The sequence below is a fragment of the Raphanus sativus genome, chromosome 1, assembly GCF_000801105.2.
Source record: "Raphanus sativus cultivar WK10039 chromosome 1, ASM80110v3, whole genome shotgun sequence".
In the NCBI taxonomy this organism is placed as follows: domain Eukaryota; kingdom Viridiplantae; phylum Streptophyta; class Magnoliopsida; order Brassicales; family Brassicaceae; genus Raphanus; species Raphanus sativus.
This window is the reverse complement of record NC_079511.1, coordinates 14,125,041-14,147,643: the sequence shown is the minus strand read 5'-3', so window position 1 is coordinate 14,147,643 and position 22,603 is coordinate 14,125,041. Positions and strand designations below refer to the sequence as shown.

The following is a 22,603-nucleotide window of genomic DNA, read 5'->3' as shown; positions in this document are numbered from 1 at the left end:
TTTTTTATTTTTATTCTATAATAATTATTATTATTAACTCCATACTGTTACTAATTATTTTAAATAGTAAAATAAAATAAAATAGTGTATTTTAAAACTAAAATATCTTCATGTTATAATAAAACCGATATATAATCAGTGAAAGTAAAATTAACAAAATAGTATAAAAGAAATTTATTTATGGATTTTGGTATAAAACCGAATAAACCAAAAATCGACAGTATTTAAACCAAATCAAACCAAAGTAAATATGATTTCAATTTGCTAGTTATATATTTTTAAACCGAAATAACGAAAAACCGAATCAAAACTAAACCGATACCTAGATTAAACACCCTTAATCAGATATCATTTTCTAATAAGTCATTCATGTCTAGATTGTTTAGCTCAAATAAGTTTATTTTAGAGTTTTTAATAAATGATTAAAATAAATACATTCTGGTGATATAATTAATTAAATTATTATTTTAATTATATATATATATATCATAGTGTACTAAAAATTGGGATTTTTTTTTTTGAAAAAAAAAATTGGGATTTTTTTACTGGCTAAAAATGGGATGTTACGTCAGTTTTACACATGCTAAAGAATTTGAATCCAGATTGTGACAATAACCAAGGTATGTTATAAACAACACGGATACCTGCTCGTTTTCTTCATTTTGGCAAGGTGTTTTTTTCTCTAAACAGCAATTTTGTTTTTGTCTGTTTTTGGAAGAATCAAAAATAATCATAAAAGCCTAATCTAATCAAACTTCAATTTACAGAACAAATACCATTAGTCCCAAACTCTAGGTGGATAGTGATTTGATTGGTTTAGATTTTTGCAGATCATTAAACTTTTTATCAACATGTTAAGTTTTTTTTTTTTTCGCAAATTGAAATATCATATAAAGAAGGCCCAAGGCCCTAGATAACAGAGGCAAAGCCCAGTACAAACGACCCACCAAAGCTATATGCCACAACAGCCCAAAAAACCGTTAAACACTTACATGGCCCAAAAACCCAAAAAAGCTAGACCCACCAAATCCGACCAACCTCACACCACGTGCTTGCATCCTCTTCACCCAGGCGCCACGCGTCGCATCCACAACGAATCGACCGTCGCCCCGCTGCCACATTGCCGGCATACGCGACCGGAAGTTCGATATGCCGGGGCCGCCTGAAAAAGATCCAAAGGACGCTGGAATCAGTGGCCAGTACCTCGTAATCTTCGCTTAGCTTGGTTCACGGAGAGCTTTTTCGGGACACAACCAAGATCTCAACCACCAACTTCATCTTCTTCACTCTCTCTTCCTTCAAGAGATGTCTTCACGCGACCATATGCGCAACCATAAACGAAACCCCACCCAACAACAAAACAGAACAACAACAAACGGGAACATCTAACTACTAACCCTAACTGAACCGCCGTCTCCTAAGAACAAACTAGAAGATGCGGAGACTTAATCCGACCGTTCACCCTTGACGGAAAGGTGCCACGGCGGAGACCGAAACCGAATGCCCACCGCGCGGAGGACGCCAGACGCAGGAGAGACAACTTTACACAAGCTCGAAAACCAAAAGGGAAAGGCACCAGACTGAAACGAGATTACGCCGGACCGACGGTGGCTGTGGAAGCCCTCACCGTCGGCCGGAGACAAGGAAGCCACCGGATCTACTTTCTCTCTCTAAGATTCTCTCTGCTCTCTCTCTTGCCGGCTGATTTGAGATGTATCTTCTAAACATGTTCAGTTTTTTGTTAATATAACTTTTTGAAAATTCAGTAAGAATTACTAAAATACTTTTCCAATCCTCAATCAAACTTGTCCATGTATGCATGTTAGACGAAAGCACATGGGTAGTGAGTGGCCTTTCTTCTCAGAAGCAAAAATAAAGTCCATTGTGTCCTAATCTTTGAATAAATATATTAGGACTGATTACGGAGTAGACCCAACAAGCTTTTTAAGAAATAAAGTATGCCCTTTATGCTATTAATCCCGAAAGTCTACTGAATTAAACTGTTTTAAAATTCGTTTTCACTGGGCCTTCATACTTTTATAGGAAGAAGCTGGACTGATAAGAGGCCACTTCTGGAGAATAGTCCTATCATCTCGATTAGGATGATATACAACTTTGATAAAAGAAAAGGATGATATTCAACTTGGTTCCATAATAAAACTCTATATTTTGGTCTATAATATTAAGTTTTGTATGCTGCTACAATGAAGCATGTACTGTATTTGTTTTTTTTTCTCTTTTCATGTACTGTATTTGGTTTCATAATATTTTTGTTTTTCTTATATTTTGAGAATCTCTATCAATTAAATCCACGTGATTAAATCTCAATGAGAGTGCTCTTTTATCACGCATCAATATACATATATATGACCTTTTTGGTTCACTAGACATATATGGCTATTATATCATTTTTTCTTAAAAAAAAGACTTATTCTTGGGTTCACCCCCTAGGATGAACCCTTAGGTTCACCAACCAATAGGATTGTGTCATTTAAGATTCAATATTTTTCAATAAAGGAAACAAAATATTATCGAATTATATTATACTTTCAAAATAAAAATTAAATAAAAATTATACTAATCACAAAAACAAAACTTTTTAATCTAAAAAAAATATTTTCAAAAAATATTTTTAATGCTCTCAACAAACATTAAATCTTAGACTTTTGGATAAATCTTAAATTTTAAGATTTATCCAAGAATTTCGGATTTACCCAAGGGTTTAGGATTTACCCAAAGGTTTAGGGTTTAAGATTATGATTTAGGGTATAGTTTTTTGTTGATTGTGTTATAAATAGTTTTTTTTTTTAAATCAAAGTTTTATAATTTATCCAAAGGTTTACTAAAGGATTTAGGGTTTAACATTTAGAGATTAGTTTTTTTTTGTGGTATTAATTTTTTTTTTGAAAAAATACTTATTTTTTGCATTTAGTATTATTTTATTTGTTTTTACTTTATTTTTTATTTTTAAAATGTAATATAATTTGGTAATATTTTGTTTTCTTTTTCAAAAGATGTCAAATTTGAAATAACTAAAATCTTATTGGTTGGTGAACCTAGAGGTTCACCCTAGGGAGTGAACCCAAGAATTACTCAAAAAAAAAATCATTTACCTTGCTCCAAAATCACTAGACATATATCGCTATGAGAAATTCTTGGGTTCACCCCTAGAGTGAACCTTTAGGTTCATCCAGGCAATGAGATTTCGTTATTTTATATTCAGTATCTTGTAAAAAAGGAAACAAAATATTGTCAAGTTTTATTATATTTTAAAATAAAAATAAAAATAAATAAAAAATAATAATAATTGCAAACAAAAACACGTTTAAAAAATATCTTTTTAATACCGTCAATCAATACTAAACCATAAATCCTAAATCCTAAACCCTTGGGTAAATCCTAAATCCTTGGTAAATCCAAAACACTTGGATAAATTCTCAATCCTATAGTTTAAGATTTATCCAAGGGTTTAGGGTTTAGTATTTAGGGTCTAGAGTTTAGTATTTAGGGTTTAGGGTTTAGTGTTTTGCTGATTGTGTTAAAAGTATATTTTTAAAAAAAATCAAAAGATTTAGGATTTATCCAAGGGTTTACCATGGGTTTAGGGTTATTATTTAGGGTTTAGGGTTTAGTGTTTTGTTGACGGTATTTTAAATATAAAATCTTTTTTTGCCACTATTATTATTTTCTATTTATTTTTTATTTTAAAAACATAATAAAACTTGACAATATTTTGTTTCCTTTTTTAAAAGATATTAAATATGAAATAATGAAATTCTATTGGTTGGATGAACCTAAAGGTTCACTCTAGGGGTGAACCCAAGTATTTCTCTATGGCTATTTGCAAAATTAAAAACTCAAATAAAAAACAGTGTAAAGTGATTGGTCAAAGCAAATACTTGGGTTGGGGCCCTAGCTGGCTCACTACTAAATTACTAGAAAAGGAGACGCCGACGTGGCGACACAGGCTTTTCAGTGTCCTGTCCTTGGACGAGATGGACATTTGTTTTTCCGTTTATTTCTCCACGCGACAACCTTCATCAAATCCATCATTGTTCATATTGTTCTTTTTTACTGTAGTTTTTTACCGTCTTGGTCAACTTTAATTTGTTCTAAAGTATCAAGAACGCCATATGTAACAACTCGTTCCTTGGATCTACCCGTCTTATAGATTTCAGGCTCACAGTCCTGTAGGATACTGCCTCAACCCCTCTATTATGCCTTTACTGATTCTATAATTAAGTTGTTGGTATGCTTGGCGTCCTTCGAATCCAAAACCTCACTATTTAGCAACTCTTTAACATGATAAATTGTTACCAATTGATCTACAATCACCACCAAATTTTTTTTCTGCTTTGGCTTCACTCATATGGTATCGCAGATCACTTTCCGATAGATCACTTATCCTTTCGCTACTCCAACTCAAATATGTTTAACTCTAAAATTCTATACGGATGTCAGAAAAAGTAAATAACATTTAATGTCATAGATAACCAAATCAATTCTATTAAATTTTTACACCAAATTTCTCACATTATTCTTTTTACGGTCACCTATCTCACCACTAAACCGTTTTCCCCTTGTTTCTTTGGCTAGCCAGCGAGTCTCTGTATTCCGCGTGGTGAACACCTAATATTTTGCACCATTCAAAAGCAATTTTTTTTTTTTTTGAAAAAGTCAAAAGCAATATTGATAAGGATATTCAAGTGCAAAATTTATAGCGCACACACATAATATATATAATTATTCTAATGTTAGAAATCATACTATCTAACTACTGTATATTTTGCTTTATGTATGGTCGGAACTTGACGTTCATTACCATCAATTCCTTGCAATTTAGACAGTATACAGACTTTCAACTGCGTATTTTGAAGGCCTTTTTAAAAAACAAAACTAATATCAATAAACTTTTTGTGAAAGGCTAATAAAAATACCAATAACGGAGTATGACAACAAAAGTATTCGTTCTAGCTAATTATTGTGTCATGCATGTCAACCATCAAACAAATCTATATAATGAGAGAGAGAGGAAGAGACACTTGCCATTTTAATGATTGTTAATGTTGTAACGTCGGTCTTGTTACTGATTCATGTATGCTTTTGATACTTCATTGGACTTATTTATTAGAAGTAAATGAACTTTGGATGTTCAAGAGATACGATCTTTACAGAAAGGATACGATCCATGCATGCAGAAGTACATATGATTTAATCCACTACCTCCATGCAAGCTTCGATACATAGATAATAGATCCCTGCTTCCTTAATCTCGTTCAACTTTCATTTCTTTATTAATTTTACAGATCTATCATCGACTTTGTTACTTCGAAAATAATACTCATAAAAATGTAGATATATCTAAGAACAATATATAAAATTTGTGGATATAAATCACAGTTGTGCATATATTCTCATGAAAAAACGGCTTGAACTATTTCAAAAATATTTGAACTCTTTGAAAAATAATGTTGCGAACATATAAATGTGTTGTAACTATATCAAGAAATCAAAAATAACTAAAAACTTCTACTAAGAAATCATTTGTTTGAGCCCTTTTAAAAAGACTTACAACTCTGTATCGTAGAGTTGTAACGTGGGAGCTTGATTGTTTATGTCCTATTTTGCAGACAATGATGAACGGTTTGCCCATGTGAGAGCAATAATATCCATCGCCATGCAATGCAAGTTACGTGATGTACACAAATTAGTATCTAGATTATCGTTTTGGCCGAGAAAGTCGCTTTTGAGGATGATACTCTTTCGTTTCTAATTAAAATGTTCACAACATAGAAAAAATGATATGTAGTACTACACCATGCAACATCGATCGTGACATCTAATCACTTCTTTTCTTTTCGATAAAATGCTAAATTTATTAATCTTCAATGAAAAAATGTTTGTGTATAAAGGAATTTAAAAACCGAAAACAAAATCTCTAAAATCTATGTATGTGCACGGTACCATTCCTGCATAAGATCCCTCAAACGCGTTTTCTCTCAATATCTCATGGTCATAATTTTATTCTGAACTGTTTTGTCAATAATCTTATCCAAATGGTTGTACTGTGGGGGCTTCTTGAGATGCTTTCTTTTATTTCTTTTTCACCATACCATATACGCAGATTGTAACTTGGAAAACTAACCTAAAAAAAAATGTAGCCAAGGTAGCTGAAACTATGATTTATTAGGTGTTCGATCGAGAGTGCTTTCCCAGTCAGGGTCAGGAGGCTTCCCCAGCAACGTATCCACCACTTCAAACCAGAGAGTGTAAGTCTATGGATAGGCAAAGAACAAAAGATCTCTTATCTCATTTGGTTCTCTACAAAACAGACAATTTTGTATTTATCCTCATGATTGTTAAGATAAGCTTGAAGATGATACATAATGCCTAAAGAGTCGCTGCAGTTTAAGCTAAAAGAGATCCTAGTTTATCCGAGAATGGAGATAAAGATGAGGAGTTGTTTTAGGAGTTATCTACAAACAATAGGATCATTATCTTTAATATTATGTTTTGTGTTTAGCTTGATATATCTACACTATCATCGAGTTATGAATGACGTGTGGGAGTTTGTAAGTCTTTGAGGTTTTGAGTAAGTTTTCCCTTGAAGTAATAAGAGAGTTATTTTTACTTGCATTCTATACAGAAAGTAATCGTATTAGACTGATATCAACAATGATCTCATATGGTTACCTGTAGACAGTCTATTTTTCAATATTAGTCTTTAATAACATTTTCAATCCATTTCGGTTTTAATAATTTATATTATATGTGAAAATAGATCGGTGGAAATGTTGTTACAATGTATTCTTCTATTATAAAAAAAGAACACATTTTGAGCAAAATTCCAATCCCTATTTCTTTTTTTATAATTAAAATTTTATAAAATAAAAATGTGTTTAGGGTAGTGTAAGAGTAGCAATAGCAATGGTTTCTTAAAATAATTTCTCAAGTAAAAAGATAGAATAATAAAAAATATGAGAAAGATACAACAAAACTGAGAACCATTTCTTTATAATTTTTTTAAAGAAGACATGATAGATAATCTCTACAGTTGCTTCATTTTTAGTGGTTAGATGTGTTTTAACTTTTAACATTTAAATTTAGTGACATAGTTAAAATATATACAATATTATATAAAATAGTTTAGAAACTAAAGTTGAGAGATTCATCGTTAATTGTGCTCTAAGACATCCAGCATTTATAAAATCTTTGTGTAAAAGAATCTAATCAAAACTATTTCCCTTTGTTTGGAATATATATACAATATTCCAACTATATTTTATGTTACGATATTCCAACTATATTACAATTTCCCTATGTAAAATTATTTCTTCAAAAACTATATTACGATTATGTAAATATGAAAAGTAAGCATTCACCTACTCTATCAAGTGTTGTAGCCAATGACATTAAAAGGTAACTATTCTACTTATAGCTTGTGCACGTGAATTAGAGATTCGTAAATCAAAGCTTTTTGAAAAGAAAGTATGAGAAGCAATCATAGAAAGCCAATAGCTTTTAGAAGTTTGAGAAATGTATATATTCCTTAAATTTCTTAATTAAAATGGATGCCTCCAAAATCTACATAGGATGCCTCCAAAATCTTTCAATCTCCTTTTTTCTGGTAAAAAAATGGATTAAGTTTGAAAACAGATACATCACTCATGCATTTGCCTTGTTGGTTAAGACCGTTTATGAAATATTATGTGGTCATAAACTAATTAGAAACATCGAATCGCACTGTTCTAATTGTCGTTCCTAGACATATCTTATTTATAGCTCTACCTCGGTCTAAATACTTTTTATATAATAAGATATAATCTTCTAGTATTTATGTAACCATAGGTGATGCAAAATTCAAGGTCGGTCATCAGTCAAGCCTGGGTCGGTCATCAGTTAAGCCTAATGAACTATTAGTTTTGAGCTCTCTAACTTTTTTTAAAAAATTACATAGACAAAACTTCCCAAAAAAATTTTAGACACCCAAATTTACACAAAAAAAAAAATTAGCTGAAATTTTTCAAAATACCATTTTTCGGTCCCTTAAATTTCAGGATCAATCTTCTATAAAAATCTAACATCAAGAAGACATTTGATATATGTCCTCCATTTTAACTCTTTTTATTACTCTTCTTATCATTTATTTACTGTATATCACATTACCATAAATTTTAAGAACATATTTAATATATTATTCTGTTTTCTATAAAAATTAAGTAATTCTATAATAGAATTCAATTTTACTTCATTTTTGAAGTAAAATGTAATGAACAAAAAAATAAATACATTATATTATTTATATAATAACCACATTTTTACTCTGTTATAAAATAAAAATAGAGTATGTTGGAATAATTTGTATACTAAATCCATTTTATAGTAAGAAATAGACTGAGGATTGAAAATCTCTAAAGGTTTTAGCCGTTTAAATACATCGATCAGATGAGAAAGTATGTGTGGTAATTTACTGAAGTAGACAATTATGGTTGCAAATATTGTTACACAAAATACAAGTTATACAACTGTCACAGAAGTTGAAATAGATGTCTTTGCCATTACCATAACTGATTGATTAATAAATGTAGCACTCCTTTCATTCGATTAAAATTAGGTGGTTGCCCGCAAATTTGCTGGTACAAATTTTGATATAATATAATATTTTGTGTTTTTAGTCTACGATAATATTTTTAATATTTTAAAACCGAAAGTGAATTTTTGGTAGCTAAAATATAAAAATATTTTATTTATTGATATTTTTAAAATTTTAAATAGGATTTATGTAGTAGTTAGTTAAATTTTCTTACATCTTTTACAAATCAATATTTCATTAAATTGTTTTATAACATTATTGTTAGAACATATATATATATATATATATATATATATATATATATAATTTAATTGGTTTGTAGATTAATTTTTCGTCCATAAAAATTATTAAAATTCAAAACATCAACTAATGTGACAAATAGACCCACACTTGCAACTAAAATATAAACCCACAAAAAAATTATTAAAAAGAAACAAAACAATATATATGTGAATTTTGTTGATTTAATAAAAAAGTTAAGAATATAAAAAATTCATAAATTTAGGAATATACTTTTTATTCATAATATTCTTTAGATTTTTTATGATTGATGTAAATTTATGGTTATTTTCTTTTACATAAAATCAAAACAATTTTGTTTTTTTTTGAGATTTTAAAAAAGTTTTTGAAAATGATGAACTTGTAAGAAAATAATATTTTGCGATTGATTCTGATTTGATAACATTTAAAACCTATTAGAAAGGAAACTATACAATTATAAATGATACATAAAATATTTACAAATTTTAAATTTTTATGAATTATTTCTCAGAAGTTTTAGAATCCTTATAAATAGTTTCATAAATCTTTATAAATAGTTTCATAAATCCTAATAAATGGGTTTATAACTCAAGAAAATAATTTGTTATCAATGATCAATAATTTCAAATCTTAACTTTAAATAATTTTATAAAGATTTTATAAATATTTTGTAAACTCCTATAAATAATTTTATATAGTTTTTAAAATTTTTTGTGATGATTTAAAACCTATTAACCATCATAAACATTTTGTAAACTCCTATGAATAACAAGAAATTCTTTTTTATAAATGGTTTTATAAATATTTATAACATTTTATATAGATATTTATATATTGATTTGTAAGCTCTTATTAATGATATAATAATCATTATTGATGATTTAAAACCTTAAAATTATTTTAATATCATTACATTTTGTGATTAATATTAAGTTTAAAACATGTATAGATTATATTGTAATTCTAAAGTATTTAATAGAATTTAAATCTAAACACAATCTACTGTTATTCGAATGATGATTTTAAATTCTATTTTTAAATCTAGTGTTATTTAATGAAAGATTTAAAACCAATTTTTAAAATCTAGTGTTATTCAACTTTTAAGGATTTTCAAATTCTTTGTATTTTCAACTGATTTCAAATCATCTCTTATGGAGTCTCATGAATAAATAAGTAAACTCAAAATCTAAGATATACTGCAGAGATTTTAGAATTCTTGAACTTAAAATTTTAAAATAAGATGGATTGTGAATCACTGATCGAATAACACCACCTTAAACAGTACTTATTATATAATTATAAAATATAAAAATCACATTATTATAAGAAAAGTACAAAATCACGAGTTCAATATAATTAGTAATAAAAATTATAGCATAATAGTGTTGACAGAATTATCTTTTAAAAAATTAGTTTAAATTATTAAAAAATTAAATTATGATAAGTAATTAGTAAATAGTAATTAGTAATCATAATATTCCAGTTTAAAATATTTATTTATTATATATAACTTTATCATCTTTTAAATGATTTTTTTTTAATTGTGTATTTTAGTCACTAATCCACTATTAAAAATATTTAAATGAATTACTTTTTTAATTTTGAAAATTCGAAACAAAACTAAGCAACATAAATCAGTAAAAATATTAAATCATCATTGTGTCAAATATCAACTATGGCTATATGATCCGTAAAAGCAGTGTTTATAACGGGGGCATGAGAACTACCGTAACCCAATTACAAAACATAATATTATATCCTAGTCAGTAAAAATATATGATACGAATACGATATTGAAAAAAAAACAAAGAAGTGTAGATTTTATGAAACATGACCCATTTACTTGCTATTTGAATTTTTGCACATAACTAGAAATGCTAGATTCACATAAGATTTCCTGTCCCCAAAGAGAAATAAATGAATGAATAAATTGAAAATTTTATATGAAAAAGAAGAAGAAAAAGAGACAATTCAATTTAATGAATGAATGGGATAGCTACTTAGATTTTCTATTTTTCCTTTTCACTTGCCTTCCAATTTCGCAAGCATTGTCCTTTTTTTGCACTTTGTGACAATCTTAGTACGTACAAAGATTTTGACCAGTCTTCTCATTCACATGAAAATAAATAAAATCAAATCAAAGTATCCCAAAACTTAAACACACACTAACAACACTACACCTATCCCCACCCCAAGACAATCCCTTTCTTCTCCCCTTTCTCCAACACCTACCAAAAGCCTTTCTTTCTCTCTAAACACTAATCTCTCCCTTTCTCTCTCTAGTTCTTGATTTTTTTTTCAAGATTTAAAGAACACACATGGCTGACCAAAGTGGTGGGCTGGTTATGATGAGAGAGTACAGAAAAGGGAACTGGACACTAAATGAGACGATGGTTCTCATTGAAGCCAAGAAGATGGACGATGAGAGGCGGATGCGGCGGTCCATCGGCCTTCCGGCGCCGGAACACTCACATGATAGCCAAAGTAGTAGTGGTAACAAACCGGCGGAGTTACGGTGGAAATGGATAGAAGATTACTGTTGGAGGAAAGGTTGTATGAGGAGTCAGAATCAGTGTAATGACAAGTGGGACAATCTCATGAGAGATTACAAAAAGGTAAGAGAGTATGAGAGAAGGAGGGTAGAGTCGTCTTTTGCCGCAGAGTCTTCATCTTCAGCTGCTGCGGAGACGGGGACGTATTGGACGATGGAGAAGAGTGAGAGGAAAGAGAGGAACTTACCGAGTAACATGTCGCCTCAAATATACCAAGCGCTGTTTGATGTGGTGGAGAGTAAAACGCACCCTTCTTTGATCGCCGCAACCACTGTAACCGCAGCAGTCGCTGCTGCAGCAGCAAGTGGAAACAGTTCGGGCGGTGGACTACAAATCCAAAAAATGATACAACAACGACAACAAGGTTTAGGATTTGTTCAGATACATCAAATGATTCAGCCTCATGTTTTATTACCTCTCCAGCCGCAGCCGCCGCCACCGCCCCCACCTCCACCGTCTCAAGCGCTGCAACCACGACCGCTAATTTTGTCACCTCCTCAACCGCCTTCTTTTCATGCGCAGCCAATACTGCCCACAGTAGGTACCTTCTTTCTTTCTTTTCTTTAACTTCTATGCTCTAATCAAGTTCGAATTTATAATTTTCAAACAAAATAAGATTTACAATTTTATTATATTAGACAGCATTAAAACGTCGACATGTAATTTACTATAAGTATTCCAATTAAACCTAAACTTATCAAATATACAACTAAATTCATTTCTTTTTGAATTTATAAAGTTAATGTTCTTCTTTAATTTTACGCAAGTCATAAATAATCACTTTATTATTTTCAGTAGGAAGAATATTTCATTACATTATTAATAACTGATATTGACAAGTATTTTGGTTTGGACTGTATTAAAAATATAAATATTTTTGAAAAAGGATACTAGCTCAGATTCTGATACGAGTGAGCATCCAGACACATCTCGGGCGAAGCGAAGGAGAACAGTTCCGACAACAACCGCCGGTCCAAGCGGGGCCGGCATAGATAATGCAGAAACGGAGGAAGGTGAGACTGTAGTGGCTGCTGCGTTTTCCAGAAGTGCGTCTCTAATCGCAAACGCGATAAGGGAGAGTGAGGAGAGACAAGAACGGAGACATAAAGAAGTCATGAGCTTAGAAGAGAGGAGACTGATGATCGAAGAATCAAATGTTCAGATTAACAGAGAAGGAATGAATGGATTAGTGGAAGCCATTAATAAGCTCGCGAGCTCCATTTTCGCTTTGGCTTCTTCTTCTCACCATAATAATCAGCAGCAAGGAGGTCCATCATAATATCATAAATTTGTTAATTTGATTAGGGAAGTGATTTAAGTACGTAAAGTGGTATTTAAGTTTTATTCTTCCTTTGAAGTAAATGAATTTGTGAATCCATGCAATATTAATTAAAATATGATTGTTGATTACTACTATACCTGGTTAAAATCAGAATTCTCGTATCATAAGGATGCGATATGTTTTGAGATAAGTTTTGATTTGATTCATAAAATATGGTTATGACTTATGAATATATTATCTTTCTATAGAATAAATACACCAAGTTAAGGTGCTTAGAAAACTTCTTGTTTAAGTAGGTCAAGACCCTTCTTGTTTATTAGGTCAAGTCCCTATCTGTACTAATCGTTTGAAATATGTATGAGTTAACTACATTCTATTCGTGATCACCGATAAGAGGGCATACAAATTAAAGTATCATTGATTTGGACCGTTTGATAGGTTATCCAAACAGCTGCAGTGACCACTCAACTTAGCATTAGTTTGAACTAAAAGACATATATCGGAGTACGTCGATACCTAATTATGGACCTAATCATGCAATTAAAAAGAAAAGCTACGTGTATGTGAGCTTTAGGGAATGCGGAGCGTGAGAGTGAACGCGCATAAAGAGGAGCGTAGGGAAGCATTTGAGTGAGAGAGAAAGTGGTCAAAGTGTGCAGAGAGAGCAGTCAAAGGAAGGGGAAGAGTGTGGAGGCCATTCTTGAGAGTATTATTGGCTCCCTTTCTCATTCTTCCCTCTCTCTCTTCAATGCATTAAATATAGTAATCCTGGTAAATGAAAAACGATGTGAATAGTTGTTTTTAGCTTATAACAAAGTCTAGAAGACCTTCATTTCCGCAAACTCTTAACATTATAAAACTGAGAAGACATCCTACTGTATTTGAAAACATGAAGAAATTAGACACAAACCACATACATACTCCAACCACAGTTAAAAGTTCATATCATAGACTCATAGTGGGTTTTGGGAGGGTTTGAATTTTAGTTATCTTAATCATACTTTCAAAATCTAAATTGTACTTAATGGAAAACAATGAGTCTAAAGTTAGACTTGAATAACCATGCTTATTTAGATATAGAGACAATGCAGATCCTATAAACACACGTAAGGTCCATCTTTTGAATACGATAGTTCAATATTTTATTTGTTAGTGTAAAAGGGAAATAAAAGGAACCCATGAGGGGTCACAACAATAACTCACAATGGGCCAATTTCAGAAGCAATATAAATATATATAATGTAATTAGAAAGAAAATGAAGTATACTGTTGTAATCTATGGCCAAAAGTGCTCCTCTTTTTCTCCCCCACACCCTTCAGATGCAGCTTTTCTACAGTGAAAGTGAGCTGTGTTGAAATAATGATCATAAAATTAAATAAAAAATATTTTATGATCATAATATTAAATAAAAAATATTTTAGATAGAGACCTGTCCGTTACGATACACCAAAATGTACCTGAAATCAAATCTACAAGAATCTTGTTATGTGATTTAAAAGGGATTATTGAGACTGATATACAGAAAAAGACAAAATGTATGTGGTTACGACTAGGCTTGAACGTTAGGATATAAGTTCGAGTTAAGATAAGACATTTGGACTTGGTGATTGTGGTCGGATGGTAAGAAAGCGTGGTTGAGACACTAACATGTTTCAGGTTTGATCCATTTCCTGTGCGAAACTAAATCACAATTATTCCTGTCACCTAACACGAATATGTATCCATGTTTTAGAGTCCATTTAAATGTCCAGAGAAAGGGTTTATCCGTGGACTGCACCTCCGTTTAAAGGATTAGTCTGAGCCTTTTATGGATCTAAGATACCTCTAGGTTAATAAAAAAAGATATTTCAGATTTTTTGATGTTTTGGTATATACATCTATAACCTGATCGGATATTTTAACATATCAAATCAGATTCAAAATCTTTTTATTTCGAATTCGATTATTTTAAATATTACCTAATATCCGAATTTTGTGATGACCTTCTGAGAAACAAGATCAAACTCGGTCTTCTCTTTTAACATACGCAATTTACGTTTTATTCTCTCGGTTTACATTGGATTTTCTCTAATCTTAGCTGTTTCCTGCAAATTTTATGTTTGGAAGAAGGAATTTGAATATGTTTCTCTTGTTGCTCCAAACTCCAACATATAATATAAATCATTTTAATTATCAAATTATGAGTGAGTCATCTTTTTTTTCTTCAGAAAGCCAGGGTTGGGCAAAAAGGTTCGAACCCAAAAATCTAAACCGAACTGATCCGATAAAAATGAATCCGAACGATCCGAACCCGACATAAATACCGATTGTATCTTGTTTTATGGTATTTCCGGTTATGGGCATTATCCGAACCGAACCCGAACCTAAATGGATATCCGATAGAATCCGAAACATTCAAAATCCCAAAAAAATCTTGTATCAAACATGATCTCAATTTCTAATATGTACCCAAAATACACTAAGATATAATGAACATTTAAAATAATTATCTATTACATGAAGGTTCATGGTTCTATTACATGAAGGTTGATGGTTGAAGGTGGCGGTTGAAACTTAAAGTTTTTAGATTTTTGTTTTCATTGATAATGTTTCTCATTAAGTGAGAACTTGGTTTTTGATTTATGCTTTTATTTATTTGGCTTTCTTTCCAGCAATAACTATGTTTACCTTTGATTTGATTTTGAATGATCATGTTTGATATTTGTTTCTTATATTTGAATTAATTTTACTTATGTTTTGGTTACAAAATAAGTACATATTAGATACTTTAAAACCGAAAAACCGATTTTTACTTAGGTTTTGGTTACAAAGTAGGTACAAATCAAGTATTTTTAAATCGGTTTAGACTCAAAACCCGAAAGTACATTGGGTTGTACCGATTCTTTGAATATTTACTAACCTCGATCTGAACCCGATAGAAACCGAACCGGTCCTGAACCAAATTTTCATATAACCCGAATGATGCTGATTTTGATGAACCCGAAAAGCTGAACTTGATTAGACAAAACCAAAACCCGATTGGAACCCCGAATGCCAGACCTATAGAAACTCTATTTATAGGGTTAGTGTGCAATAGTTCAAGTTATATATATATTATATTTTTGGTTATTTTGGATATTCATCGGGTACTAGGTTCACATATTCAATTTTATTTAATTCAATACATATGCAGATATTTTGGACTTTGTTCGGGTTTGGGTTTTAGATCTTGATATTATGTTCATCCCTAGTTATGACTATTAACTCAGTGTAGACATCTATCTTATTAAAACAGAAACATTACAACTTCTTCTAGGTAGATTTTAAAGTTGGACCTTATATAATTATTGCTATATTAATCTACTTATTATTAGACATGCCTTTTTATAAATAATTAATATCAATCATTATCATAGTTTTTTACTTCTTACCTTATTATTATATCCACTACGCATATTTCCTTATATTGCATATATTTTACTATAAGCTAGATACATCCACTAGCATATTATACTATAAGATAGATTATTAATAATACATCTACTAACATATAATACTATACGACAGATTACTAATAATACAATATATTATATGTATTCATTAACTTGCATCTATCAATATTATCAATACTATACGACTAACTATATACTTTGAACCTATAAACCATGATATACTAATTTATAACAAAAATGATATTACTGTTACAAATTAGTTTTTATAAAAATTATTTATAGCAGAAATTTGTTATATAAGATAAATTTAATCAAGACCCAAATCTTTTTTTTTTTCATGTTCAGAAAAAAAAGAAACTTACGAATATATACCATTAAGTTAGCCAAAAATCTTCCGAATAAATAGTAAATCTCACCAACCCAAAACAATGAATTAAAAATATAACAAAAGATATTATGTTTGAAATTTAACTCACTGGGTCGGGTATAAATATGTTCATTTCAGGTATGAGTTCTTCGAGTTCTCATCTAAATAGGTATTTGATTTTTTTTTGTCCGGGTCGATTTTTTTGGTTCCGGATCATTCTAACTTTTTTATATTGTAAATCTTAAATAATATACATGTATATAAAATATGTGAATCAAAAGATAAATCCGCGCAGGAGGCGCGCGGATCATGATCTAATTTGTAATTAATTTCGAAATACTTAATTAACTTTATATTAAGCATTTTTCTTAATCAAATATTTACAGAATTGGTCACGTTTGTATTCTGATTAATTAGTAGTTTAATTTTAGTAAGAACACACTATTCCTTTGGCAAAAAAATAACGAAACGAATTACTATTCCTTTCTGCTTTAAATAAACAAAAGAAAATAAAATATATAACAAAACAAAAAACAGACAATGTATTTCTGATTATATATTTACAATCAACTACATAACTTTGTTTTTATTTGTAGATTGCCATAAGTTTTGTCTAAGAAGAGAACTTAATATCTACGTACGAATAAATATTTTTGGAGATAAGTATTATTGTGATGTGGAAGCACTTGGTCTAGTGATCAAGGTTTAAAGATTTTTACACTTAGATATGTGGTTTGAATTCTAAATAATATTTTCTTTCCGATTTTAGGATGCAAGCTTTTGGGAGTTATAAAGTTAAGTTTCTCGCTTGTTTCTTTAGAAAGATTGTAGGGGCGCTCATGTTTTTTTGGCCCATTTCCGGCGCTAGTCATTCATTCGCCTATCTGCAATATCTCTTCTACTCACTGGATTTCTTTCGATCTGAAGTCAACCAAGGAATGTAGTAACTCGACTAGTTAGAAATTTTTTTTGTTATTAGGTTGAATTTCCAGTCTTCGGGACTCAACTTCAAAGTTCATCCCGAGGCCTAGTTGAGAGAGTTTTCAATCGAATTCTCAACACCGGAGTTCATCCTGAGGCGCAGTTCACCCCCAATCGAATGGAGGAAGTGGCTGCTACCACATTCTGTAGACACTGCCCCATGCGACACTACTTTTAGTCACATGATAGGCCTATGAGCCAATCACCACATCTATTTCACGATGGGCCTCACTAACCGCGTGTAAATACCCCTAATATTCCAGCGAACTACGTTTATTTCTCGTTATAGAGATTGTAGTATGTGTATAAGGAATCAAGATGTATTCATGCCTATGGAATATAATGGGATATCTCATAGTTAATGCTATTGATTGAGCCAAAGAAAATAGTAACCGGTTTCCAAATGATTTTCTTCTAGTTATCAGCACTCCAAACGTAAACCAAAATTGTTCAATCATCTTGGCACTACTGTATCGATTTTCTGATTAAACTACTCATGTATGAGACATTAAACCCTAGGGATAAAGATATTAGAACGAAAACAGAGTTACATCGTATAATAAAAAACGTAAAGAGATCATTTACAAAGACGTCAGAGGATCGTTTCATTTTTTTGTTTTTCTCCATCATACAAAAAGACTACTTACACTAGAGAGAAGAGACATATGTCAGAAGTAGAAGAAAATGATGATTTGGTCTGATGGTACAACATTGCGAGGTGGACTCTCACCAATCTCAGCATTCACATCTCTTTGCTAACGTTTTCTTCACCCCTCTCACAATCTTACCGAACCATACCAAGTTCATGATACCTAGTGCAGCTGGTACACCAAATACCAGAGCGTATCCGAAGATGTGCATCCTCATAACCTATATTCAAAACAAAGTGAATCCAATCACATAAACAAACAAAACAAACCTGGAAATTTGACAGCGTTGTAATGTGTGTTAAATTTAGTGAGGAAAGTTTTTGATGCAATCAGGTCTCATCAAACAGTCAGGTAGTGAAGAGACTGCCGAGAATGGGGATTATGAGGTTTACCTGGTTGTAGTGGAGATAGACATGATAAAACATGTATATGAATAGTAGAATCCTAGCAACCTGACAAGAAAGTGTTAAAAAGAGTGATAAGTAGACACTAAATGTTGTGCATTTAAAACGAGCAGAGTGTTGATTATTTCTTAAGTACCAGCCAAGCCAAGAAGATGAAAACGCCATTGACAACATATGCCATTGACTTCTTCATACCAGCTGTGTCCAGGTACCTTCATAAGACCCCCGCTTTTTGGTCAGAAGAAAGATTGATAAGGTGGTAAATCTTGTATGGTACAAAAAAAAGGGGGAAGTACCATCTCAAGTTGATCTCTGGGGTTGTAATCTCAGAAATGAGGACCATGTAGGTATACAACTGCCCTTCCCCAGAAAACAAGGAGTAGGCAACAGCTACCCCTGATAGCGAGTGATGCACAATCTGAAATCAAATTACAAATACTCTAATCTTAGTTTTATAGACTCAGTCACAATACAGTGATTTGGTTAGGAACAATATACTTACATACTCAAGTCCACCCAAAGCAGGATACTTCCAGAAGATCATCCCAAGATCAGCAATGAAGTAACCAATGGATAACTGCAAATATATCATTTAAACATGTGTCAATGTCATCTCAAAAAGGGTCAACATTAGGACTAGAAAAACGATGCTTACTCCTAAACCAAGAGAGGAAAGACGTGAGCTCCGGAACACAACAAGATCGTTATGCCACCTGTCGGAAAAGAGATCGGACCAGAAGACAAAGTAGAGAGAGAGAGCAGAGATAAAAAGAGCATGAACTGTTGAGATACCACTGCCAAACACACAAAGGAAACAACATCAATAACCGACAACAACAAATTGAAAAGAGTTAACAAATCCATCAACAGCACAAACAAACCAACCGGTTGTTCCATTCGATTCTCTGAATTTTGGTAAGGATGATATATGTCTTGGAATGTGAGTTGCTGACAAAGTGACAAAGATCATAGACCTGAAACAGAACAAGAAACACACACATACGAATAACTAATCAAACAATCATAAAAAGGATCTACCTTTATCCTTTAAATCTAGAGAGAAAAAAAAAGGAGGAAGCTTTACCACTTTGCAAAGGAAAATGCCGGTGAGAACAGAGGTGTAAGGAATAAAGGGATCAGCTAAGAGATAGTTGTTAACCAAATGCTGAGCTTGGTGATGATAAGACTTGATGGCACCAATCGTCTGCATTGCAGAGATATTATATATGTCACAGATGGGGGAGACTCTCTTCAAGTTTGGCCACCAAGAAAGAGAATCAACAACTCTGCATTAAAGAGAAGAGACAAATTATCTTTGAATATTATTTTTAATTGATTCATAAACCCATTTACGAAAAAAAACGCTTATTTGCTTGCAATCTGAGAACCAACCCTAATCTCAAATCTTCAAGCTAAACAAAATGCAGATTCGAAAACCTAGACGGGGAAGATCCTAAAATAATAATGAATGATTAAAAAAATCAACGAAACTCGGATTCAATCCAAGTCAAATCCGAATCGCCAAGTATACCTCTCTCTCTTTTAGAGAAAAGTCTCAAAGGAAGGGAAGGTGTTGTTTAGAAACGGCGAGAAAAGCCAGAGAGTGAGTGAGAGAAAGGGTAAATGGGAAGTAGCATCAACGAAGGCTTTAGCTTTAATCAACGTGATTGTGATTGTGAAAGGGGGAAGGAGGAGAAGAAGAGAACAACAACAACACACGAAACGAAACACTACATAATCCTCCTTCTCAACAACAAAAATTATAAGTATGTAAAAGATTCTACAGCTGTTGCACGATAACATAAGAAACAACAAAAGCGATATAATTAAATAAAGAAAATAATTTAAAAGGCTATTTTTTTTTTAATTTTGTTATTTTTGTTTTACAGTTTTCAAACAATGGATGAGAAAAGAAAAAAAAAACAAAAATGGCAGTGAATATACGTTTTCCTTTTGTTAAATTTATGAAAATATAGTGTATGTAATTTGTAAAAGAAAAAGAAAAAGAAATTTGTAAAAGGACATGAACCAGACACTAACGAACCGAACGAAGATAAAATCAGATTATAGATTATATTATTCGATTCCTGTGAATCACTTCGACTACCATGTCTTCTTCGTTATTTTTTGGTATCTCTCTTAAAAGATTTTCATATTTTTCTTTGTAGTTGATCAAATTTTTTTTTTTTCTTTGTAGTATACGAAGATATGAAGTCTAACAAAACAGATAAAGAAGAAGATGGTCAGTTATTAGATAATAAATTGATTATGTTTTCATTAAATTAAGTACACATATTTGATCAAATATTATTTGACATAAATAAAATTATTTATAACATTAATGCAGTTTACCTTAATTTAAATTAAAAATAAATATAATTTGTATTAATATTTTTTACTTTTATAAAACTGAAAATAACAATGTTCTCTAATAGTTTTTTTGATGAAATGTTAAATTTATTGATCACTTCAAGAGAGAAACTGTACAGCTATAGAGTTTGTCTAAAGAATAAAAGAATAGAAACAAAAGCCAAGTCAAAAACTCAGATATTAAACTACACTGTCATGCGCTTCGAACCAGCGAATCATCAGTCCTTGTAGTCGCGGGTTGAGGGCGTACTTGAGGGAAGTGATGCGGTTCCTTATGGTCTTGTCTATTAGCCTTGCCAGCTGGTCTACTGATTTGTTTCTGGTACCATGCTTTCTCTCGTTGCGCTCACACCAGATAGAGTATATCGTGACTTGCAGGGCCAGCCTCAAGAGTATGAAGGTGAGGCGATCACAGGAACCAGTAAGCATGTGCGTTAATGTTCTCTAATAGTTGAAAGGAATAGGTCCATAGAATTCAATATAAAAATAACTCCAAATGTAAAGAAAAAGCTATACAAGCGTGATCAAGTGGTATAGCGGGATTGGAAAGGTGCTAAGTACCCCAGATTTAAAACCTATCAAATTCAGATTTATCAGTTTGTATGGTTAGGTTATATGTGTATCTAATTCTCATCCCGAGTAACCATATCTGTCTGGCACCGGTGGATAAGTTTCCATGAGATGTCAAGGTCTCAAGATTTTAGTTTTCATCATGTACCTAGGAATCAACTTATGTATGTGGATCACTTAGCTAAATATGCTAGAAAAACTAAGCAGAACTATGTAATCAAATGGTTTTAATATAATAATAATCAGGTTGAAAAAAAAAGAATGTTTCGTACGTCTTTTTTGTCGAAAAATATTACATGCATTTCTTTTCAAAAAAAAAAGAAAAATTTGCAAAAAACCTTTTTACTGACTTTTTCACAATAATCTAACATAATTTGATGCCAAAATCATTATCTATTATATTGTTTATTGTTTATTGTTCACAATAAACAACCTCATTGTTTATTTTTACTAATATTGTAACATACCGACCGTCTAAGGCTAATAGTTCTTCCATGCTGTTTTCTCGGTCCGTGGATTTCATCCCGTCTGACAAATATTTCATTAATTTTTCGAAAGTTTGAAAGTCATGCTTACTGATCTTACAATCACCACACGATCGTTTCCCGTGCTTTAGCCTGACTTGCACGGTATCACGAATCAGTTTCTGATAGGTTACACATCTTTCTATTACTCCAACTCAAACACGCCTGAAGTTCTATACAGATATGTACCGAAAAAGACAAGTGCACTTTAGTAACATAGACATTCAAATCAATTCTCTTAAGTTTTTTTGATATACAAAAAATCTAGATGTTACAATTATTTTCTTTTATTCTAAAATAGATGATCTTTTGCATAAAAATAACATTAAAGATATAAACTAAAACTAATTCAACTAATTATGAAAAAACTTGTAAAACAAATAAGTCACACATTTTTCAAGAAACTAAATATTAATATAAAAATATTATTCCATCCGTTCGGATTTAAATGACGCTTTAGAATTGTTCTTTTGTTTCAATATATCTGACGTTTTCCAAAAAAAACTAGGTAAAATATAGTAATAATGACTTTATTTACCCTTTATTATTATTTTTAGTTAACAAATACAACTCATCTACTTTTTATGAAGACGCTAAAGGAATTGTGCGACGTTTTT

General features: G+C 31.3%; 2 protein-coding genes across 4 annotated transcripts; one reads left to right on the top strand and one right to left on the bottom strand.

Moving 5' to 3' along the window:
• Nucleotides 1-11,005: 11,005 nt before the first annotated feature.
• LOC108860210 (protein SCARECROW) lies at nucleotides 11,006-12,870 on the top strand. 2 transcript variants are annotated; one of them, XM_018634113.2, is made up of 2 exons: nucleotides 11,006-11,947; nucleotides 12,330-12,870. In XM_018634113.2, the coding sequence occupies exons 1-2, from the start codon at nucleotides 11,173-11,175 to the stop codon at nucleotides 12,683-12,685; spliced, it is 1,131 nt and encodes a 376-aa protein (XP_018489615.2). In that variant the 5' UTR covers nucleotides 11,006-11,172; the 3' UTR covers nucleotides 12,686-12,870. The 2 variants fall into 2 exon arrangements, with proteins under 2 accessions (XP_018489615.2, XP_018489614.2); XM_018634112.2 differs by having other exon boundaries at nucleotides 11,006-11,943; nucleotides 12,293-12,857.
• Nucleotides 12,871-17,971: 5,101 nt separating this feature from the next.
• LOC108857304 (uncharacterized) lies at nucleotides 17,972-20,305 on the bottom strand. 2 transcript variants are annotated; one of them, XM_018631274.2, is made up of 9 exons: nucleotides 20,054-20,305; nucleotides 19,607-19,808; nucleotides 19,408-19,496; nucleotides 19,178-19,316; nucleotides 19,025-19,099; nucleotides 18,819-18,940; nucleotides 18,659-18,734; nucleotides 18,511-18,570; nucleotides 17,972-18,338 (listed from the first exon to the last, which is right to left on the bottom strand). In XM_018631274.2, the coding sequence occupies exons 2-9, from the start codon at nucleotides 19,730-19,732 to the stop codon at nucleotides 18,204-18,206; spliced, it is 822 nt and encodes a 273-aa protein (XP_018486776.2). In that variant the 5' UTR covers nucleotides 19,733-19,808; nucleotides 20,054-20,305; the 3' UTR covers nucleotides 17,972-18,203. The 2 variants fall into 2 exon arrangements, with proteins under 2 accessions (XP_018486776.2, XP_056842081.1); XM_056986101.1 differs by lacking the exon at nucleotides 20,054-20,305 and adding an exon at nucleotides 19,915-20,026.
• Nucleotides 20,306-22,603: the final 2,298 nt, after the last annotated feature.

What these genes read in the sequence shown, in the direction of transcription:
- LOC108857304 (XM_018631274.2), bottom strand. Translation starts at nt 19,732, where the DNA reads ATGCAGACGATTGGTGCCATCAAGTCTTATCATCACCAAGCTCAGCAT. An exon ending in TTTCCTCTCTTGGTTTAGGA is followed by an intron (nt 19,100 to 19,177) that starts GTAAGCATCGTT and finishes ATATATTTGCAG; the next exon opens with TTATCCATTGGTTACTTCAT. An exon ending in CTTTGGGTGGACTTGAGTAT is followed by an intron (nt 18,941 to 19,024) that starts GTAAGTATATTG and finishes ATTTGATTTCAG; the next exon opens with ATTGTGCATCACTCGCTATC.
- LOC108860210 (XM_018634112.2), top strand. Translation starts at nt 11,173, where the DNA reads ATGGCTGACCAAAGTGGTGGGCTGGTTATGATGAGAGAGTACAGAAAA. An exon ending in CGCAGCCAATACTGCCCACA is followed by an intron (nt 11,944 to 12,292) that starts GTAGGTACCTTC and finishes TTTTTGAAAAAG; the next exon opens with GATACTAGCTCAGATTCTGA.